Source organism: Crocodylus siamensis, chromosome 1 (assembly GCF_052110815.1).
Source record: "Crocodylus siamensis isolate JL-2025a chromosome 1, ASM5211081v1, whole genome shotgun sequence".
NCBI classification, from domain to species: Eukaryota; Metazoa; Chordata; order Crocodylia; family Crocodylidae; genus Crocodylus; species Crocodylus siamensis.
This window is the reverse complement of record NC_143395.1, coordinates 181,387,350-181,405,260: the sequence shown is the minus strand read 5'-3', so window position 1 is coordinate 181,405,260 and position 17,911 is coordinate 181,387,350. Positions and strand designations below refer to the sequence as shown.

At 41.6% G+C, this 17,911-nt stretch overlaps 1 protein-coding gene across 1 annotated transcript; it reads left to right on the top strand.

The window, feature by feature from the left end:
- Positions 1 to 5,631: 5,631 nt before the first annotated feature.
- Positions 5,632 to 13,035, top strand: TMEM17 (transmembrane protein 17). The gene is made up of 4 exons (XM_090050410.1): positions 5,632 to 5,879; positions 9,917 to 10,020; positions 10,390 to 10,503; positions 12,377 to 13,035. The coding sequence occupies exons 1-4, from the start codon at positions 5,771 to 5,773 to the stop codon at positions 12,728 to 12,730; spliced, it is 681 nt and encodes a 226-aa protein (XP_089906536.1). The 5' UTR covers positions 5,632 to 5,770; the 3' UTR covers positions 12,731 to 13,035.
- The last annotated feature ends 4,876 nt before the right edge of the window (positions 13,036 to 17,911 follow it).

Below are 17,911 nucleotides of genomic sequence, written 5' to 3'. Positions count from 1 at the left end.
AAATTAAAAAGGATTATCTTAAATAGAAGCATATTTTATCTTTGGGGAATATTTTAGGCATCTACATAGAAAATTAAATAAAAAACAAAAGTGTGCAAAAATTTTATGGGGGCATGTAGGATGCTTGCCATCTGCTGAACACACATGCCTGACAAATATTGCAGATTCGCACCTTGAGTTTGGAAATCAAGTTCACCCAGCAAATCCATGCATTTCTAAGTGTGCCTGAATTCCACCATGCTTTCCTCTACTTAGGTGTACCTGAATGACTGTATCACCTATTTCTTAGAACAAAGAGCCTAATTTTGCAATGTCCTGCTGTCTGTTGACTTCACACTTGATCGGTTTGCAGAACTGGGCCAATAAAACATGAGAACAAGAGTACGAGGGAGGTCAGAGCCTCCATTCAGAATGACTAGCTAAAGAAAAGAGTAACATCGCATAACTTAAGGAAAAATGCCTCTTTCAATTCTGAAAAAGCAATCAATAAGAAAATCCTAAAAGACTGAAAGATATTAACAGGGACCCTCACCTATTAGCTCATGCTGAGAAAAGAACTGTAACTTTCATGAAAAGCTGGCTTAATCAATTCACATCCACATGTTTTAATTCACATAAACCTGCTCCCTCTCTGTGTTCAGTTAACTCAAAACAGAAGGGACATTGCACCCATAATTTAAAATGCATTAAATTGACCAAGACTAAGATAGCAACAATAAAATGAGGTTTCAGGCAATTCAATTTAAAAGAAGTATTAATGTTATGAGATCCACCTAATACCCAATGCCTTTTTTATAGTGATTCCTCAAATGGAAAAAAAATCTTTAAAACACCCCATACTGCTTTATATTTTTAGATAACTTTTTTTATCCTTTAGATAAAAGGATTAGGAGTATACTCAGAATTAGGAGTATAGACGTTACATTTTTCTAGGTTTAATCCAGACTACAGCCATCACTACATACAGTTGGACATTAAAACTGGCTCCAGTTCGAATCAACTAATCCTCATGAAATGAGGATTAAAGTTAATGCAGACTAGGGCAGCCTGCATTAGGCAATTTAAACTGTATTAGTTAACAGGTATATACCATATTGCTTTTAGGAAAAGCTCAGATAAGCATTCCTTAATAGATAAGCATTTTGCACCACAAAAGAGCCTATCAGGCACAAAACAACACCTTTACAAAGTCAGATGTGTCAACAACACCTTATCCTGACTAAGTATCAGTATCCTTACTAAGCCCCCAGCCCTACTGAAGCACATCTGGTCTGTAAAGAAGGGGGATAACCCCCTTAATGTTTCTTAACCCTTAATTTAAATTGAAATTTGATTTGACCTGTGTGATGTGAATCAGTTAACACAGTTTATAAAATGGTGAGCATGTCTACAAACAGCCCTGGGTTCTATATCTAACTAAAAACATTGATAAGAATATGTCTAGACTGCACTTTGCATAGGCATATATGCCCTCAGTTTAAATCAGCTCAATTTGGATACTGCTAGCAGAATAGTTATGGAAGCACGTAACTCAGGACAGGCTGAAAAACCTGTCTGAAACAGCATGGTTACACACTCAGGCACTTAACCTGTACTAAGTTTTAGGTTGTTGTAGCTACCCTGCCAAGAGTATGTGAGCCATGTAGGTTAAAGCTAGGGTGAGTATCTCAACACCCATGATTCCCAAAGGGTGTGCCTCAAGATCCCTGTGTGCAGAAGCAAATGCTGTTCTCCCCAACCTAGCACCCTGCGCCTATCCCAGTTACTCCAGCAGCACCTGCAACTACTCTTCTGAAGAGTGCCATCACTGCTGCTGCCTTCTCCCACCCTTCTCTGCCCCCAGGCAGCCTTGTACCAGCCCTAGGGTAACCATACATCCCTAACTGGGTGGGACAGTTCTGCAATGAGAACTTCAAGTCCCAGTCCTGGGCATCATGACTGCAGGGCAGCATTTGTCCTGGATTTGCAGCACCTGCAGGGATTGAGAAATAGCTGTTTTCCCCTTGCAGGCTGGCAGCAGGGTGCTAAGTTTATGTGTGCGCCCACACAAATGCATGTGGCTAGGAGATGCAGCTCGGCAGCATGGACATCAGCTCCCTGCAGGTAAGTCAATGGTGGGGGGGTACAGATCAATGCCCCCATGGTAAGTCAGCAAGCAGGGCAGGGGCTGGGCATGCTGCCCAAGCAGGGTGGTGCATGGGCCCAGGACAAGGAGCGGGACAAAAACATGGGAGACTCCTCCAGGGAGCAGGGGGAATGTGGAGCACATGCCCCACCAGGTCTGTGCACAGGGCAGAGGCAGATGTGGGCTACCTATTGCGGTCTCAGGGGTCCCTACCCTGCTGCAGGGGGCCCTGCGCTGGCCGTGCCACCATGGTGAGGCCCCCCCTGCCCACCTGGCAGCAGCAAGGGCAGGGGTGGTAGCATGGAGTTGTGCCCTCTGCTCCTGCTGGGTGGGCAGGGGTCAAGCAGCCAGCCTGGGGATCCCAGGGGAAAGGCAGCAAAGCAGGGTGCCATGAACTCACAGCAAGCAGCCTGCATCCGCTCTGCTCCTTTCAGCTAGCCATGGTGATGGCAGTAGCAGGACAGGTGAGAGGTGGGCATGCGTCCTGTCTTCCCCTTGTGAAAAGGTGATCACTCTAGCCATGTCCCCCTACCCCCCATGCTCCCAGCAAAAAAGTCTGCTGGGTGTAGGCGAGTAAGTGCACACAGAGCTGCAGTTTGCAACCTGGCTCATCTCTTTCACTCCTCCCATGTTCCCAGGGTCAAGTGGGCCTGCAAGGCTGGTCACTGGCATGCGAGACCCTACAGGGGCAGCCTCAGCAGGATGGTCTGCCCTTGCCCTGAGGTACAGACCAGAGGTTGGGAGGGAGCAGACAGTGGAAAGCGCAGCGCTCAGCCAGGTGAACATCTGCCCCCACTGCTTAAGTGGCACAAACTAAATTAGTGATTCTCAACTTTTTTAGCTACAAGCTTCCCTCCCACACACACACTTTCAGAGTTCAGATCTCTCAGTGACTTTCAACTGGGGTGTCATGAAATTCAGAAAAGTTACAGAGGGGTACCTGGAGACTAAAAAGACTGAGAACCACTGGTATAGAAATTTATATTTGCTTAAAGAAAAATATATTTGGTGTCATTTGTTAACAGTACATTTAACACTGGTATAATTTCTTCCTGAATTTTTTGTTTTGAATAAGAGATATATAAATATATGTACACACACACACCCATTTGGTGTGCCACCAGTTTTAATCCATTAAAAAAGGCATCCCAAGTATCAAAAATCGAGGAAACACTAGTCTACATGTGGTGTGAACTGCACCTTTGATACCAGGATAGACCTACCTTTCTTAGAATAAATCCGTATTATTTGTCTTTCATCTTAAGCTTTAAGGTTAATTGGCTTACCTTTCTTCTCATTCCCAGGATTTATACTGAATCTTAGAGATTTCAGCATTCTACAGAATTAGACCCTTGCTGCATTTCCTTGTCTGTAAAATAGGGATAACAACACTTGACCAACCTTATAAGCTGTAATATATTTGCCAGCATCATCATTTTAGCAAATCCATCCACTCAATAAAGTATTTACTCCTGAACTGGGAACCTAACCCCTCCAGAACCTATTAGACCCTCTAGTTTCCCCAATCCTCCTTGTGGCTCTCCAAAAACCATCTCCCCCTTACATGCTGTCTGAAGAATTCAAGCAGTAAGACCCCTGCCTCCACGGGAAGCCTTTTGAGGCAAATCTGGTGTCAATCCAACTGCTTTCACCAGCTCAAAATCAAACAAACTTTTGAAAAGTTATGTTTATGGTTTTTCTGTGTGGTTGACCTACTGGGATAGGGGGAATTAAACTTAAAATGGATTAAAACATTCTTCTCAGTCACAGATAATTAATCTGTGAAACTCACTACCAGCCAATATTACCAAGGGAAATAGCTTCATAAGATTTTGTTGTTGTTTTTGTAGGAGGGGGAGGGGTGCAGAAAGGAAATGGATTTGACATTTATATGACTACATTCTGTAGTTACATTAGCTAAGCTAAAATTCCAAGTATTATCGCTATTCATATTGAAGGCTGCAAACTGATCTTCAGCTGTGGTCTAAGGGGGAAACCAATTTTTTCCATACTTAATTAGTTGTACTGAAGGACTTCACCCTGGTTCTCTGAAAACATCAGACCCTATAACATTTTAATAAGCCTTAGCAAACTGATCCATCCCTCCTGGGGCTCCATGCACAGTTAGTAAGGTGACCAAATTTTTAAAATAAAAGAAAGAGAGACTTTAAGGCAATTTTTAGGCCCAGGAAATACTCAGATAGAAGAAAAAAGGGCACTCAAAAATAGTATGGGATGGTATCACCAGACTAACTTGCCCCAACACAGGCGAGTTTCTCAACCGAGGGAGTATTTTCTAATGCAGTCATTCACAACACAATGTTATTCATGAAACAAGTGTCAATTTCCCTCTGAGCAAAAGAAAAGCTGGGAAAGTGTGGACACTTATTGACCTGGCTTCTTTCTCTCCCTTTTCCGTTGGACCATTCCCAATGGACAAAGGAAAAACCCTGTTCAGTGCAGCCATGCCTCCTGAATATGTATTTTGTAGTTTTTAAGTTCAGGACACTGGGGGAACAGGAACAGGACACTGAGAACAGACCTGTTATTTCCGCAGCCCTTGGGGCAGGATATACCCTGCCGCAGCCCAGGGGAAGTTGGCCCCCAGGGAGCCCCAGGCTCTGTGCTTGCAGGCCTGTCAGTCTTGTGCCTTTGTGCTGCCCACAACGGGGCTCTTGCCTGGTTCAGGAATCGTTTTAAAAGGATGGTCCTGACCCCAGACTCGAGGGGGAAGGACTCTAGTACTAGTGTAAAGCACTGGTAATGAGGAAAGCTGCCGCACTGCCTTTAAATAGTAAATGATCATATTGAAAGCTCAAAATTATCTCATTTGCTGAAAAAATATCCTACACTGGGAAATATGCAAGTAAGTCGTCTTCTTATTGACTTTACATTGCTCAGTATAACTCACCAGTGAGTGAGAACTGGGTTGTCAATTTTGAAGCCTCTCTTCATTTTGAGGCAAGATATCATAAGAAAGTGCTAACAGTGAACACAGAAGTCAGCGAAGAGTCCCTGAGAGTGACTTGGGTTTTGCATATGCAACATCAATGAGCTGCCTCAAAGTCATGCAAAAACTCAAAAATCATCCAAAATCATCCTACATGTGCAAAAGGGAAGTTTACTTCCTACCTATGGAGACTTTTTACCATCTTGTACCATCTACATTTTCCCCAGAGCCTGACAAAGGGACTTTGATCCCGAATGCTTGCAAAAAATAAAGGACAATATTCTTGCCATTTTCCAGTTGGTCTGATAAAAGGTACCATTTTGGAACCAAGCGTTCTGGTTTTTTGTATGTCCTACAATTTGAACAATTTTACAATGATTGTACATCGTACAAGGGCTGCAATTATCGCACAACTATGCTAACCTGACAACACAGCCCTAAATGGAGGCCAGGACGGAGCCCCATCCCAAGTCGACACGCAACCCGCCTGCAGCCGCACCTCCATAAAAGCCAGCAGAGAAGACGTGGCTCTGAACCTAGGTAAAGCGACCGCGCATGCGCAGGCCGTCTAGACACTCAGGAGGATCTGAGGCGCTAACTGGGCTATACAATGGGGGCGGGGCGCCCGTTCCGCCTCGCTTTCATGGTTCCCATAGCAACCGGGACGTTGGCGGCCTAGACGCTCCCAATCGGACATGGCCCTGCCGGAGCCAGTCCGGAGGCGGCTTAGCAACTTCAGCCGGACTGTATTCAGCGACAGCAACCGCACCGTCCCGGAGTACCCTGACGCCGGCTGCCGCCCGGGTAAGGCCTGGCTTCTGTGCCAGCGGCAAAGATGGCGGCGGTGGCGGCACCCTCGCGGGTCGCTGCCAGGAACCAAGATGGCGGCCCAGATGCCTCCTCTCCTTCGTTCGCTCATTGAACCAACGGCGCAGCTCCTCCTGCACTAATTCACTCACTCGCAGGCGGAGGGGAGCCTCCCTCCCAACTTGCGAGCGAGCAGTCCCCGCGGCTGCCAACAGCGGCGCCGCCACATAAGGGGGGAGGGGCGGGAACGACCTAGCCCGACAGAAGAGCCCCGCTAGGCACTGTTGGCGCATGCGTAGTGATCCCGGATGAACTGCACCGCATTTGCCTGTCAGCAGGCCCCGCCAAGGCCCAAAGCTGGCTTTTGGCTTAATGAATTAGATCAGTGGTCTCCAAACTTTTTTGATCGTGCAACCCAATCAGTAAAAAATTTTTGAGTATGCACCCCCAATATATGTATATTTATATAAATATAAATAGAAGTTCTAATATTTTCTTCCTGCACCCCAGTGGATCGTCTTGCACATCCCACTTTGGAGACTACTGAATTAGATATCCAGGTTGTAGCAACATGAGGCAAAAGGAATCAGAACTCGTGGTAAATGTGATATCTGTTATTAGACCAACTAGATTTTTGCAAAGAAGAAAAAAGTCTTTAATTGCAATTAAAGAAAACTTGCAAGTGAGGGATCCTTTGACCCCAGCTGACTTCCTACCATGGGGGCAGGGGGCTGGACTCAGTTATCTCCCGAGGTCCCTTTCAGACCTAATGTCTATGAAATCTATGAAGCCTTTTTTTTCCCAAAAATCTAGTTGGTTTAATAAAAGATATCACCCCTTCCACAAATTCTGAATTGGATAGAGGTACACATGGGTGGGCATGTGGGCGTATTTACACACATGCAAACAGGCACACACACACACAGGCATATATTCACACCCCTAATTTTCCTGAACTCAAGCTCTCTTCATCATTGGCAGTGAAAGATCTAAGCCAGCAGTTCCCAATCTGTAATACACGTACCACCAGTGGTATGCAGACACCCTGGCAGTGGTATGCATTTATTATTATTATTTTATATGACAAATTTGTGGTGATACTTAAGGTTGAACTGAAAAATGTGCTGGTGGTGCTTAAGGTTGTGTTGTTTTAAATTGGTGGTACACAATTTGTCAGAGTTTGGGAACTGTTGGTCTAGGCTCCTCTTTTCACAGCATCTGCTAAAGTGGGGTAGACTTCAAGAAAGCTTGTTCTCTCTCTGTATAGATATAGACACACACATACAGAATCTTAGTTATTTAGTCTGTAAGGTACATACCTACCCTGCCTTCTGCCTTTTTTTTTTTTTTTTTTTTAATACCAAAACAGCCTGGCTCCAGGGCTCCCAGGACTGTAGAAAAAGCACCAGAGGTAATTGAACTAGTAGTATGGGCTCATCCCCTTCAGTAAACAGCACTGTTCCATTTCTGAACCTCCTGAACCTCTTCTGTCCCTGCAACTTGGGGGTATTCAGGTGCTAAAATAACAGAGGCTGTCATGGGCATGGGATTTACCCATTTCAGTGCTTAAATTCTTTGAGTCCCTTCTTTATAATAGCAAGCAGCATACTTTATAAAGCCTAGTTCGATACCTTCTGATTCTCCACAACCTTTAGTATCAAATAGGATTTTTTTTACATAAAAAAATGACAAATGAAGAAATACTTTGCTGTTTGTAATACAAGGAATAAGATAAACAAACACACCCAGTATCTTACTCCGGTGTGTCCTACTACACCCTACAGTAAGCAGCAATTAAATTAGTTCAAGAGTGGGGGGAAGAAGGTGACATTTTTGGCTATTTTTGTCAACTATTTACCTGAAACTCAATCTTAAATCCTAATCCAAGTATTAGGATTTGGCCTAATATTGAAATATTAGGACAGGTATTTCAGAAATGTACCCATTGGAATAATACTTAGAACAACCCAGTGTAGCATAGCATCACAAGATGGTCACACACAAAATTAAAAATCTTGGCCTCTATCATTAATCAAAAGCATTACCATTATCCATAAATAACTTGCAACAGTTTAAAGTGCCTCCTTGTAATTAGATGTTACTTATCCATTGAAGGGTAGTCTGCCGATATCAACTGATATGTTGGTCCAGTTCTGAACGGCCCTCTAAAAGCAGTTCCTTTCCTAATATCTGGAAATGAACTGTCCTGCATTCATCAGGACAGGTTGCAACTAAGAAAGCAAGTTATAGCTAAGTAATGAAAATATTTTGGAGTGTCTGTTGGTCATCTCCCATTCCTACTAGTTAGAATAGTTTTGATAGATAAAAATGTTGGATTATTAAACATGTGTCAGTCATCTTGCACCTTCTGTTTTTAGTGTAGACAGTTGCCTCTTTACACTATTACCTTAAAGCCTTGTCCCAGTTACTTTACTATATTCTCCTGCCCTTTCACCTAGCTAATTAATTATCACAAATACTTCAGCATCTGAAAAAAAGATTTCTGGGATATGTCTGGGAATTGAAGGTACCATGACTGCATGAGGCTGAACTGGAAACAATGATGATGCTTTCTGAGGTAGAGCAAGGACTTGTAGGAGACTGGAAGTCAAAGAGAAACTAGTCAATACTTGAAGATGGGTTCAGTGATATAGTGTGACCTATCAGGACACAAGCCTTAAAAGAAAAAAAAAAAGATACAGAACTTTTGGGTTGCACCTGTGGAAACAAAGAGATGTTTAACAGGAAATGGAAGTGAGATCATAAGAACTTGGCACCTGCCCGCAAATGGTAGCAAGTGCCAATTCTTCTGAGCTGCTCTTTGGGACGTAGGAGAAACAGATCATTAGTAATTCATTCAGGTATTTATTGATATCATACTAAATATGAGGTAATGCAAATAAGCTTGTCTAATTAAAGGCAAAACTGTTCTCTTGTGTTCTTTTTTAAATATAGAACTTTTTTTAATACCGAGTCTAATCTTTTGAACCTATGGATGAATTTGAACTGTTGTGGAACTCTACTATCTGTATATTATCACAGGGCTCAAGAGTTCTGGTTTTTCAGGTTTTATCAACTAACTTCTTCCTCACTACAGTGTTTGGTTTGCAATTCCATTTTGTTTGATGGACATTCCAGTTAGGTAGCTTGTTTAAACCAACTATGCACAAATTACATTTGATTGACATGGCTAAAGGCCAGTGATCCATCATGAGGGTGGATTGAGGTCGTAACAGAGTTAATAGCTGGTTTGGTGGGTAGCTGCTTTTAAAAAGTAGGGGCTACTGCCTGTCAGATTCAAGAAACATTAATGGCATTGTGAACAAACAGTACAAGTTTCCCTACCAACATGCAGGGCTAGAGATCTTGGCCTCTAGGGATCCGTAATGAATATAAGCATAATCTAATTTTGTGCTTAGCTAATTGTGAGTTGTTTTGCTGAACTGTCAACAGAAGGAATCACTTGTGGTTCTTGCAATATATCTATCCAGTAAGACTTGGGCTGAGTCCATCAGCTCAGTTTACAGAGACTACTAAAGCGTTACTAGATGATGCTTCTCAGTCCTCTTTCATTAGGCATCAAAATTGTACTATCTACTGACTAGTGAAAAGCTGCAATTTATGATAGATTTTGTAGAATGCTGTAGGCCAGGAGTATCAAACTTATCCCACAGGCTGGATTAGTGGCACAGGGCAAGCTGGATCCAGTGTGTGGGGAATGCTTCATATGGTGTGTGGCTCCAGTCCAAGTTCTGGGCAGCACTGCAACCTGGATGATAGGGCTCTGCAGGCATCTTTGATATCCTGTTACAGGCAAAGATTTAGCATAGGGGAGTTAAATTTATTTGACCCCACAGTTTTAGGCAAACTTTGGGCAATTTAACACTTGATACTCATTTGTCCAAGTTTGAAATTCAGTCATTAACATATTGATTTGAAAGTTACTCTTTTTGAGGTAGTTGTGTCTTTCTCAACTGTATTTGGAAAGAGAATGTATGACAAACAGGATGATAAAAGCTCCCTTTTCTCTCCAGATAATGAAATAGTTTCAAGTTTGCCATTGCAGATGTCCCTCTATTTCAACCTCTACTTTTTCCCATTCTGGTGGGTGAGCAGTGTTGTCATGCTTCAGCTGAAGGTGAGTCCTTAGATAGAATGAAAGTTGAAGGGTGCAATTTTCTTTTGTCAGTCTTATTTCTGTGTCCCATCTTAAAAAATAACTCTTCCAGTCAATAATTCTAATCCAGATGTGGAAAGTTAATAGATTAAATGATGTCAAGGAGGAGTATATAAGTATTGGGGTATGAGGAGGAATAGGTCTTGACAGAGTTAATGGCGAGTTTGATAGAGAGCCGACTGAACAGCAGGGGCTACTGCCTGTCAGATGCCAGAAACATTGCCAGTGTTGCACAGGTCTCATACACAATATACTGGCTGCTGTAGGAGTCGTGTTAACTAGGGATAGTTCTGTTCTCACAAAGTTCTTATTCTTTTTCCCTCTCTCTAGTACTCAGTCTTGCCAGATTACTACAAGTTCATCCTGGTCACAATAATCATCCTTGCCTCTCTAATTGAGGCCATCCGACTGTATCTGGGATATATAGGCAATCTGCAAGAGAAGGTAGGTCCCTATCATCTCCCAGAGCAGTTAATTCAGGATTGCATTAACTGTTAAAAAGAAATGTAACAGGTAAGTTTTCAGTGTAGGTTCAATACCCAGGCAAAAATGCTTCCAGTTGAATTAAAAGTTAACTGCGTTTTCCTTTCAATTCCTTAAACCACCCCCTTGTTTTATTCGTTCTTCTGAGGACCCTTCTGTCTGCCTCCCCTCTCTTCTCAAAACCTCTCCTACATGAAACTCCTCATGAATAAACCCTTCTTCCCATCTGCATACAAGTTTCTAAAAGCCGTTAACATTGCAGTCATGATGCATGGGTTTGCATTCAGAATTATGGAGGTACTCTGTAGAGCAGAGCATGATTCCTTTGGAACTGGCTAGATCACGAGTCCAACTAGCATACTGGCACTATACTGTGGTACAGGTCTCTCTCTTTCCAGTAACTAGGTTATTTTTGTTGTTGCTTACTCCTTTATACTTTTAATTCCTTTCTTACCTCTCATCAGAATACTGGAAGATCACCCTGACTGTTCCAGATCTTACCATTTCCTTAATTACATTGATAAAATGAAATGGCTGAGAATAATGCTGTTCACACCAGCCTCACACTGTTCCAGCACACCTCAATAAAGTATCCAGCAGAGGTGTAACTAAATTTTTTGTCTCCCTGCCCAGGAGGCAAAAGAGGCGCCCAGCACTCCAAAGACTCACCTTCCTGCACACAAAGCAATAATGCTGCTGCTGTCACAGGGTTCCCCACACATGGGCTGTTGCTGCCACTGCATGGGCATCCCCTCTAAAATCAGTTATTGAGGGCTGGTGCCTCTCAGAGATCAGATCTGTGTTCACCACCCTTAGTTATGCTACTGGTGGCCAGCAACTGAGCTGGCTTAACTGCTGGTGAAGCCATTTTATAGGCAGAAGGAGGTCACAAATTCCTTCACCTTCCTGTTTATGTCCACTTCTTTCACATCATTGAGGGACAAAAAGGGCATACTTGGTTGGAAGTCTAGCAACAGAGTGAAAAGACCAGCAATCAAATGTCACTTGGTTTCTTCTGTTACCGAACTGTTTTGAAACCCATAGATGCATCAGCGAGTCTAGGGCTTCCCTGCAGAGCCAGTTGTATTGGTCAAAAGAAAACATGAGACGACCATGATCTTGTTCTAAACACTCCCTGCAACAAGAATCCTTGTGCCACTGTACTGAAGCATCAGTTCATCATTACAGTCTTGGATATCTGTGTTCTATTCTTAGTAGAGCTGGTCAGAAATGAGATTGCTCCCTACTTGTGATTTGTCAACAAAAAAACCTGAAAAACAAAAAATTTTCTGACACTAAAATGATGCCACGCTGCTTCATATTAATTGCAGTTCCAGTTATCTTATGCTCCCATTTTTCTACATAAGCTGGGCTCACACTACCTGATACATGACATATTTTAGTATCGTGTATATTAAAGTCATGGCCACAAGTGTACTATGGGAGAGGAGTCCACACAGTAGAGAATGCCAACAGAACAATCAGACTACAATGTACCACTGTACTGTAATGCCATATTGAAAGCAAAAATGTGGCGTTTCAGACATTCTGGTTCTTGCCAAGCAAACTTTTTCCACAAAAAGGCACTTTCCCAAAAGGTTTGTAGAATCTAAAACCCATTTTTCTATGGAAAAACAGTTTAGATAGAATATTTTCAAACAGCCCCATTTCTTAGTGATCCCACAGCATATGTAGGCTTTAGGGAGATGAAAAATTAACTTTATAGCAAAAGATTTAGAAAAATCCTTTTTAATAGTATAACACAATGCTTGAATTATAAAACCTACCAGCTTTTATAATTATTAACATTTCCTGTTATGTTTGTCTGTTGTAGGTCCCTGAGCTGGCTGGTTTCTGGCTCTTGAGTCTTCTCCTTCAGTTTCCCCTAATTCTCTTCTTGCTCTTTAATGAGGGTCTGAAGATCCAGCCACTGGAGCGTGCAGTCCACATCATCTTTGCCTTCTTCCTCACCTTTCAGGTCATTGCAGCTTTTCTTGCCTTGAAAAGAATGGTGAACCAATTGGCAACTCGCTTTCACCTTCATGAATTTGACCAGCTGGACAGACATTCTGCACCTGATTATCCAGCCTGGGAGAAGAAGAGAGTACAGGCTCCCTGGGTGGCTGGATCACACTTGGAAGCAGCTCGTCCAACAACCATTGGCTGGGGTTCTGCGCTTAAGGCTTGACAAGCTACCAGGGTAGAGTCTGGGAATGAGTGTCCCTTGCTGCTTTGGATTAACCTCAGCCGCCTTGCTCACCAGACATTAAAAGTAGCTCTTATGCAGCAGACAATATTTAACCCAGGAGAGATGAACTCCATTCTTTGTGATCAGTTACACAGTGGACTTCAATTTGCATGCATGTCATTATGGAGTGTGTAGATTTTATACTTTAGCAAGTATGAAATTTCTTTTACTTGTATACAAAAGATTTCTATTTTCATGACAATTTTGCAATGAAATGTTTTGTTTACAATAAATTCACAAAAGTGTTTTTATTTATGTCTGCATGGTGGTATAATCCAGAGTGCTTGGGAGTGTAGGACCACCACAGGGAGCAGGGGGCAGCACAAAGGGGAGACAGCCATTGAAAACTGCATCAGTTATTTCATTCCTACAGCTCTGCATATAGCTTGCATGCTCTCCTTATTAATAACCCTCCACTGGGCCTATACATCTGGCACAAACCCAGAAAGGACAGAAAAGGAGTATGTTTTCAACAACCCCTCTTCACTAAACTTACTCAACGTTCCTAGAAACAAAGCAGAAAGTTTCAAAAGGAAAAAATACAGTTAAAAATGCTCAACAGGAAAGAAGACCAGACCCAGCTATTTCACTGCCCTGAGTAAAATTAATCTTTCTATCTCTTGCCCTGCATTCACAAAGCTAGCCACCAATACTCTAGAAATGCTGCCCTTCAATTTTACACCTGCACAGTTTGTCCATAGGCTGACTCTGCTAAGAGTATTTTAGATTTCAGGTTAGGTTAGGAAGGCCTCCAACTCCAACTGAAAACATGCCAGACAGGAACAAAGGGCAGAAGAAATTAACTGGATACCAACATGGACACCAAAGATCTGATCTCTTGAGTTTAAGCCCATGAGACGTTCTTAAATCCAAGATTTTAGCGGTAAAGAAGGGAGTCGCTGGCTTGGAAGACTAAATTACTTAGCCAGAAACTGGCCTCAGGGAAAAGAAGTGAAACAAAAGCTACCGTGCCTCATGGCCCTACTGAAGCATAATGCTATACTAGAAAAACTGAACTAGGGACAAACATTATCAGAACTAAGAGGTTGCCTGGAAATTCTGAAGGTGGAAGCCTAGTCTGCATGTAAAATCTTTAATTACAGCATTCTCGAATTGGGACATTCCTGAAAGGTAAGAAGCTAAGAATACTAGGGTGCCATTCTTTCCATTTGGGCCTCAGAAGTAACAGGTCTCATGGTAAAATCATTATCAGCAGAAAGATTTAATTACAAAAAAAGCCAGAGGGCATCCAGAGCTTATATTCAATTTTTTTCCCAAGACCTTTCTGCCCTAATTTAAAAAAAAAGAAGACAGGTTGAGGAAATCACAGCAGCCCCCAGTGACAGGGATATCCATTTAGATTTTTCGGTACTGGTAATCAGGGATCCTGGTTTTCTCTGATTAAAAAAAAAAATCCCCAATTTTCAGATTAAAAAAGTCAACCCAAAATCCACATTTTTCCATCATCAAAATGAAACACCACTATATATGTAAAGAGAGAGAGATACTGACACTGGATATAATTTCCCAACAAATTACATATTGTGGAATATATGGAGCTTTGGCTGTAATACTACTGCTGTATTTCATATATATAGTGGTGTTTCATTTTGATATACAGATATATATGTATAGATAGTGGTGCTTCATTTTGATCATGGAAAAATGTGGGTTTTGGGTTACTTTTTTGAATCTGAAAATTGGGGGGTTTTTTATCAGAGAAAACCAGGATCCCTGATGATAATGTACAATATGACCTTAACCTAGAGGAAAATTCAGTCTAGTCACTTTGACTCGAAAGCTGGATCTCAGAAATACAAGGAGATACTACAGAAAGTAGTAGTTTATGAAAAGTAGCTTTTCATAAACTACTGAAAAAATCTTGGCTGGCTGGGTAATGGAAGGAAATTTGTTGAACATTGGCAATGACAGAAGTAAAGCTGAAGAAGACTCGTAGATAAGAGGAATAGTAAAAAAAAAGGTCTTAGGAGTCATCAAAGACAAACTGTTAAACAGTACCACATTAATATTGAGAAGAAAATAGGAGGAAGTGAGGAAGTGTGGTGTAAATGAAGTTGGCATAATTCTGATAGCTCTGTTATATATATAAAAAAAAAAGAATCGGGGAGTGGGTTGCTTGCTTGGCCCAAGAGATGGGGGATATTGGAGAAAGGGTCTGAGGGCTATTTCTAGGGCTGAAGTGCTAAAGGCAGAGAATGTAGGTAATTTGACAGACATATGTTTTGCTGCTCCTGAAGGAAAGAACAAGAGGTATAAGCATATTGATTAAGCATCTATCTTTTTAGGTTAAAGATCAATCTAATGATAGGGAAGAACAAATCTTAAAAGGTTCTCAGTTGCTGCATAATTAATACTGGATTCAGTGTAGGTTCCCAATCAAAAACATTTTTTTTTTGAAGAAAATCTTTAAAATATTGCAACACTTTGAGGAAGAAGTAATTATATCTAGTAAAGAATTGGTGTGTAACTTAATTTTTTTTTCCAAGACAAATCTGATAACCAAAGTAGATAAGGACAGATCTGGTAAAGCAGACAATAGACAAGAAACCAGGTGCAGTATTAACTTTTCTATACCAACAATTCAGTCTTTCAGATTGCTGCAGAGAACTGTGCCCAAGGGGAGTAAAAGATCATTTACACCCTTATCATTTATCTGCTAAAATAGATTAATACTAAACCTCTACATTCATAATAATATAAAAAACACTAAAGAAACTGGCACTATTACATGTTCAGATCATGACCCCATAGAAGTAATATTTGATAGCTGGGAAGAGACCTAAAGATCACTTTTTTGGGAAAAAGAATCACTTGTTTTCCAGGACAAAGTTCAGATTGCAGCAATTAAAAAGAACTTTGTTCAATACTTCAAATAAATTACAAAGATAAGAGGTCTTCTGCAATCCTTCCCGGAACACAGGGGTCAGTTGATAAGGAGAGCTGCCTTTGGGGGGGAGGGTAGAATAGAGCCTTCAAGGAAAATTAAAAACAAAGAAAAGGGCGAAAGCTTAGAGACTCATTAAAATTTAGATTAAAAAAGTATAACTAATATTAGAGCAAAACTGTATATGCTGATGACAGATGCCAGTGAAAAAGCCCTTAGGTATACAAAGCAAATATTTTATGAAAAAGGAAATAAAAATAAGCTATTGTTTTAAATATTCAAGGGATTCAAAAACAACACATTCTTCCCTGATTTTTTTAATGGGTGGAACAGTTGCATACCGTTATGGTGCTATATTTGTTGTTTATTAAACATACCTCCACACTTCAGACACTCCAAAGTTTTGGAATTCAATTAAAAAAATCTGGAATTAGCAGGCTTGCCTATTTGAGAAAGAAACTTTAGAGAAAGAAACAACAAGATATCTTAGAGGCTACAGGAAGCATGAAATTATAGAATTTGAGGATTTAATCATCTTTCAACTTAAATTTACAAGGTATTTAAAGAGGCATTTCCTTGAGGGGTATTTTTAATGCTATTTGTTAAGGGAGAAACTGCCACAATCTATGAAAGAACCTACTGTTACTCTCTGTAAGTTTGGAAAAGATCTTTATACAGCTCTTACAGACCTACATTGCTTTTGAATCAAAGATTTTAGTAAAAATACTAGCTGACTAAATGGAGACCATGCTCTCACTTCACATAAACTAGGAATAAAAGTAAATTAATTAAAAATAGAAGAATATTAGAGTATCTGCAGTCATTTTGTTGTCACTTACAGAAATACATTTTTTGCTAGAACTGAGTGGAATATTTAACAGAAAGTTCTGTCCCATTTGAAACTGGTCCTCAGTTACATCAGTAAGAACTTCAACAAGGTTGAGGCCACATTGGCAAGAGCACTTAACAGGCTGCCAAACTATTACATCAAAAATCAACTATGTGCCAGGTCAAATAAAACAGTCTTCTCCACCTTTGGAACCGAGACACTAGTAAGCAATTCAACCCAACCTAGAATGGAATAGATCTCACCTACTGCTCAAATTCTATCTGCTTGGGAGTGATATTCAACTGTACTTTCATAAGAACAACATATTAAAGAAACTCATCGACTTCAAATGCGGGGGAGGGGGTGCATCCAACAATGTTATAAACTACTGCACTTGCACTGTTATTCAACAGCTGAATATGCATGTCCAGTTTGTGAAAAACTGGCACATGCAAAGAACTTAGACACTGCGGTAGACAAGAGTAGCAAGTGCATTACTAGATGTCTTTAAACCAATTAGTGTCAATAGTCTCCATTTACTCACTGGAATTGCCCCATCAGACATCAGGAAAGCATTAGCAAGCAAAATAGAACACACCCAAGACACTAAAGATGAGGCATCCATTATATGGCCCCATTTCATGAGACTAAAACCACAGAAAAGTTTCCTCTCTACAGTGCAGGCATTGAATGAAACACTGACAGCCACACAAATAAAAATGTGGCAGTCACAACTAGAAATAACCTAGGAGGGAGTTAGGATGAATATAGAGCTACCAAACATCTCCCTGCAGGTGCAGAACTTGATTGGCCAATATTGAGAAGCTCGAACTGCCTCCAAATTGGCAAATGATGCCCATGCCTGCTATGGGACAGGGAAATCTGGGTGAGGGGGATCCCCTACCCTCCATCAATGCTGACCTCGTGAAGGAACACCTTGAGAAGCTGGATACCTTCAAGTCAGCTGGCCCTGACAACCTGCACCCCAGGGTACTCAAGGAGCTGGCGAGCGTCAGAGCCCAGCCCCTGGCACCGATCTTTGAAAACTCCTGGCGCTCTGGTGTAGTGCCCGAAGACTGGAAGAAGGCCAATGTGGTGCCGATCTTCAAGAAAGGGAGGAGAGTGGATCCGGCTAACTACAGGCCCATTAGCCTGACTTCTATCCTGGGGAAGATCTTAGAAAAGTTTATTAAGGAGGCCATCCTTGAGGGACTGGCCCAGGCTAACATTCTAAGGGACAGCCAGCACGGGTTTGTTGCGGGTAGGTCTTGTTTGACCAATCTCATTTCCTTCTATGACCAGGTGACCTATCACCTGGACAGGGGAGAAGAGGTTGATGTCATATATCTTGACTTCAAAAAAGCTTTTGATCTGGTATCCCATGATC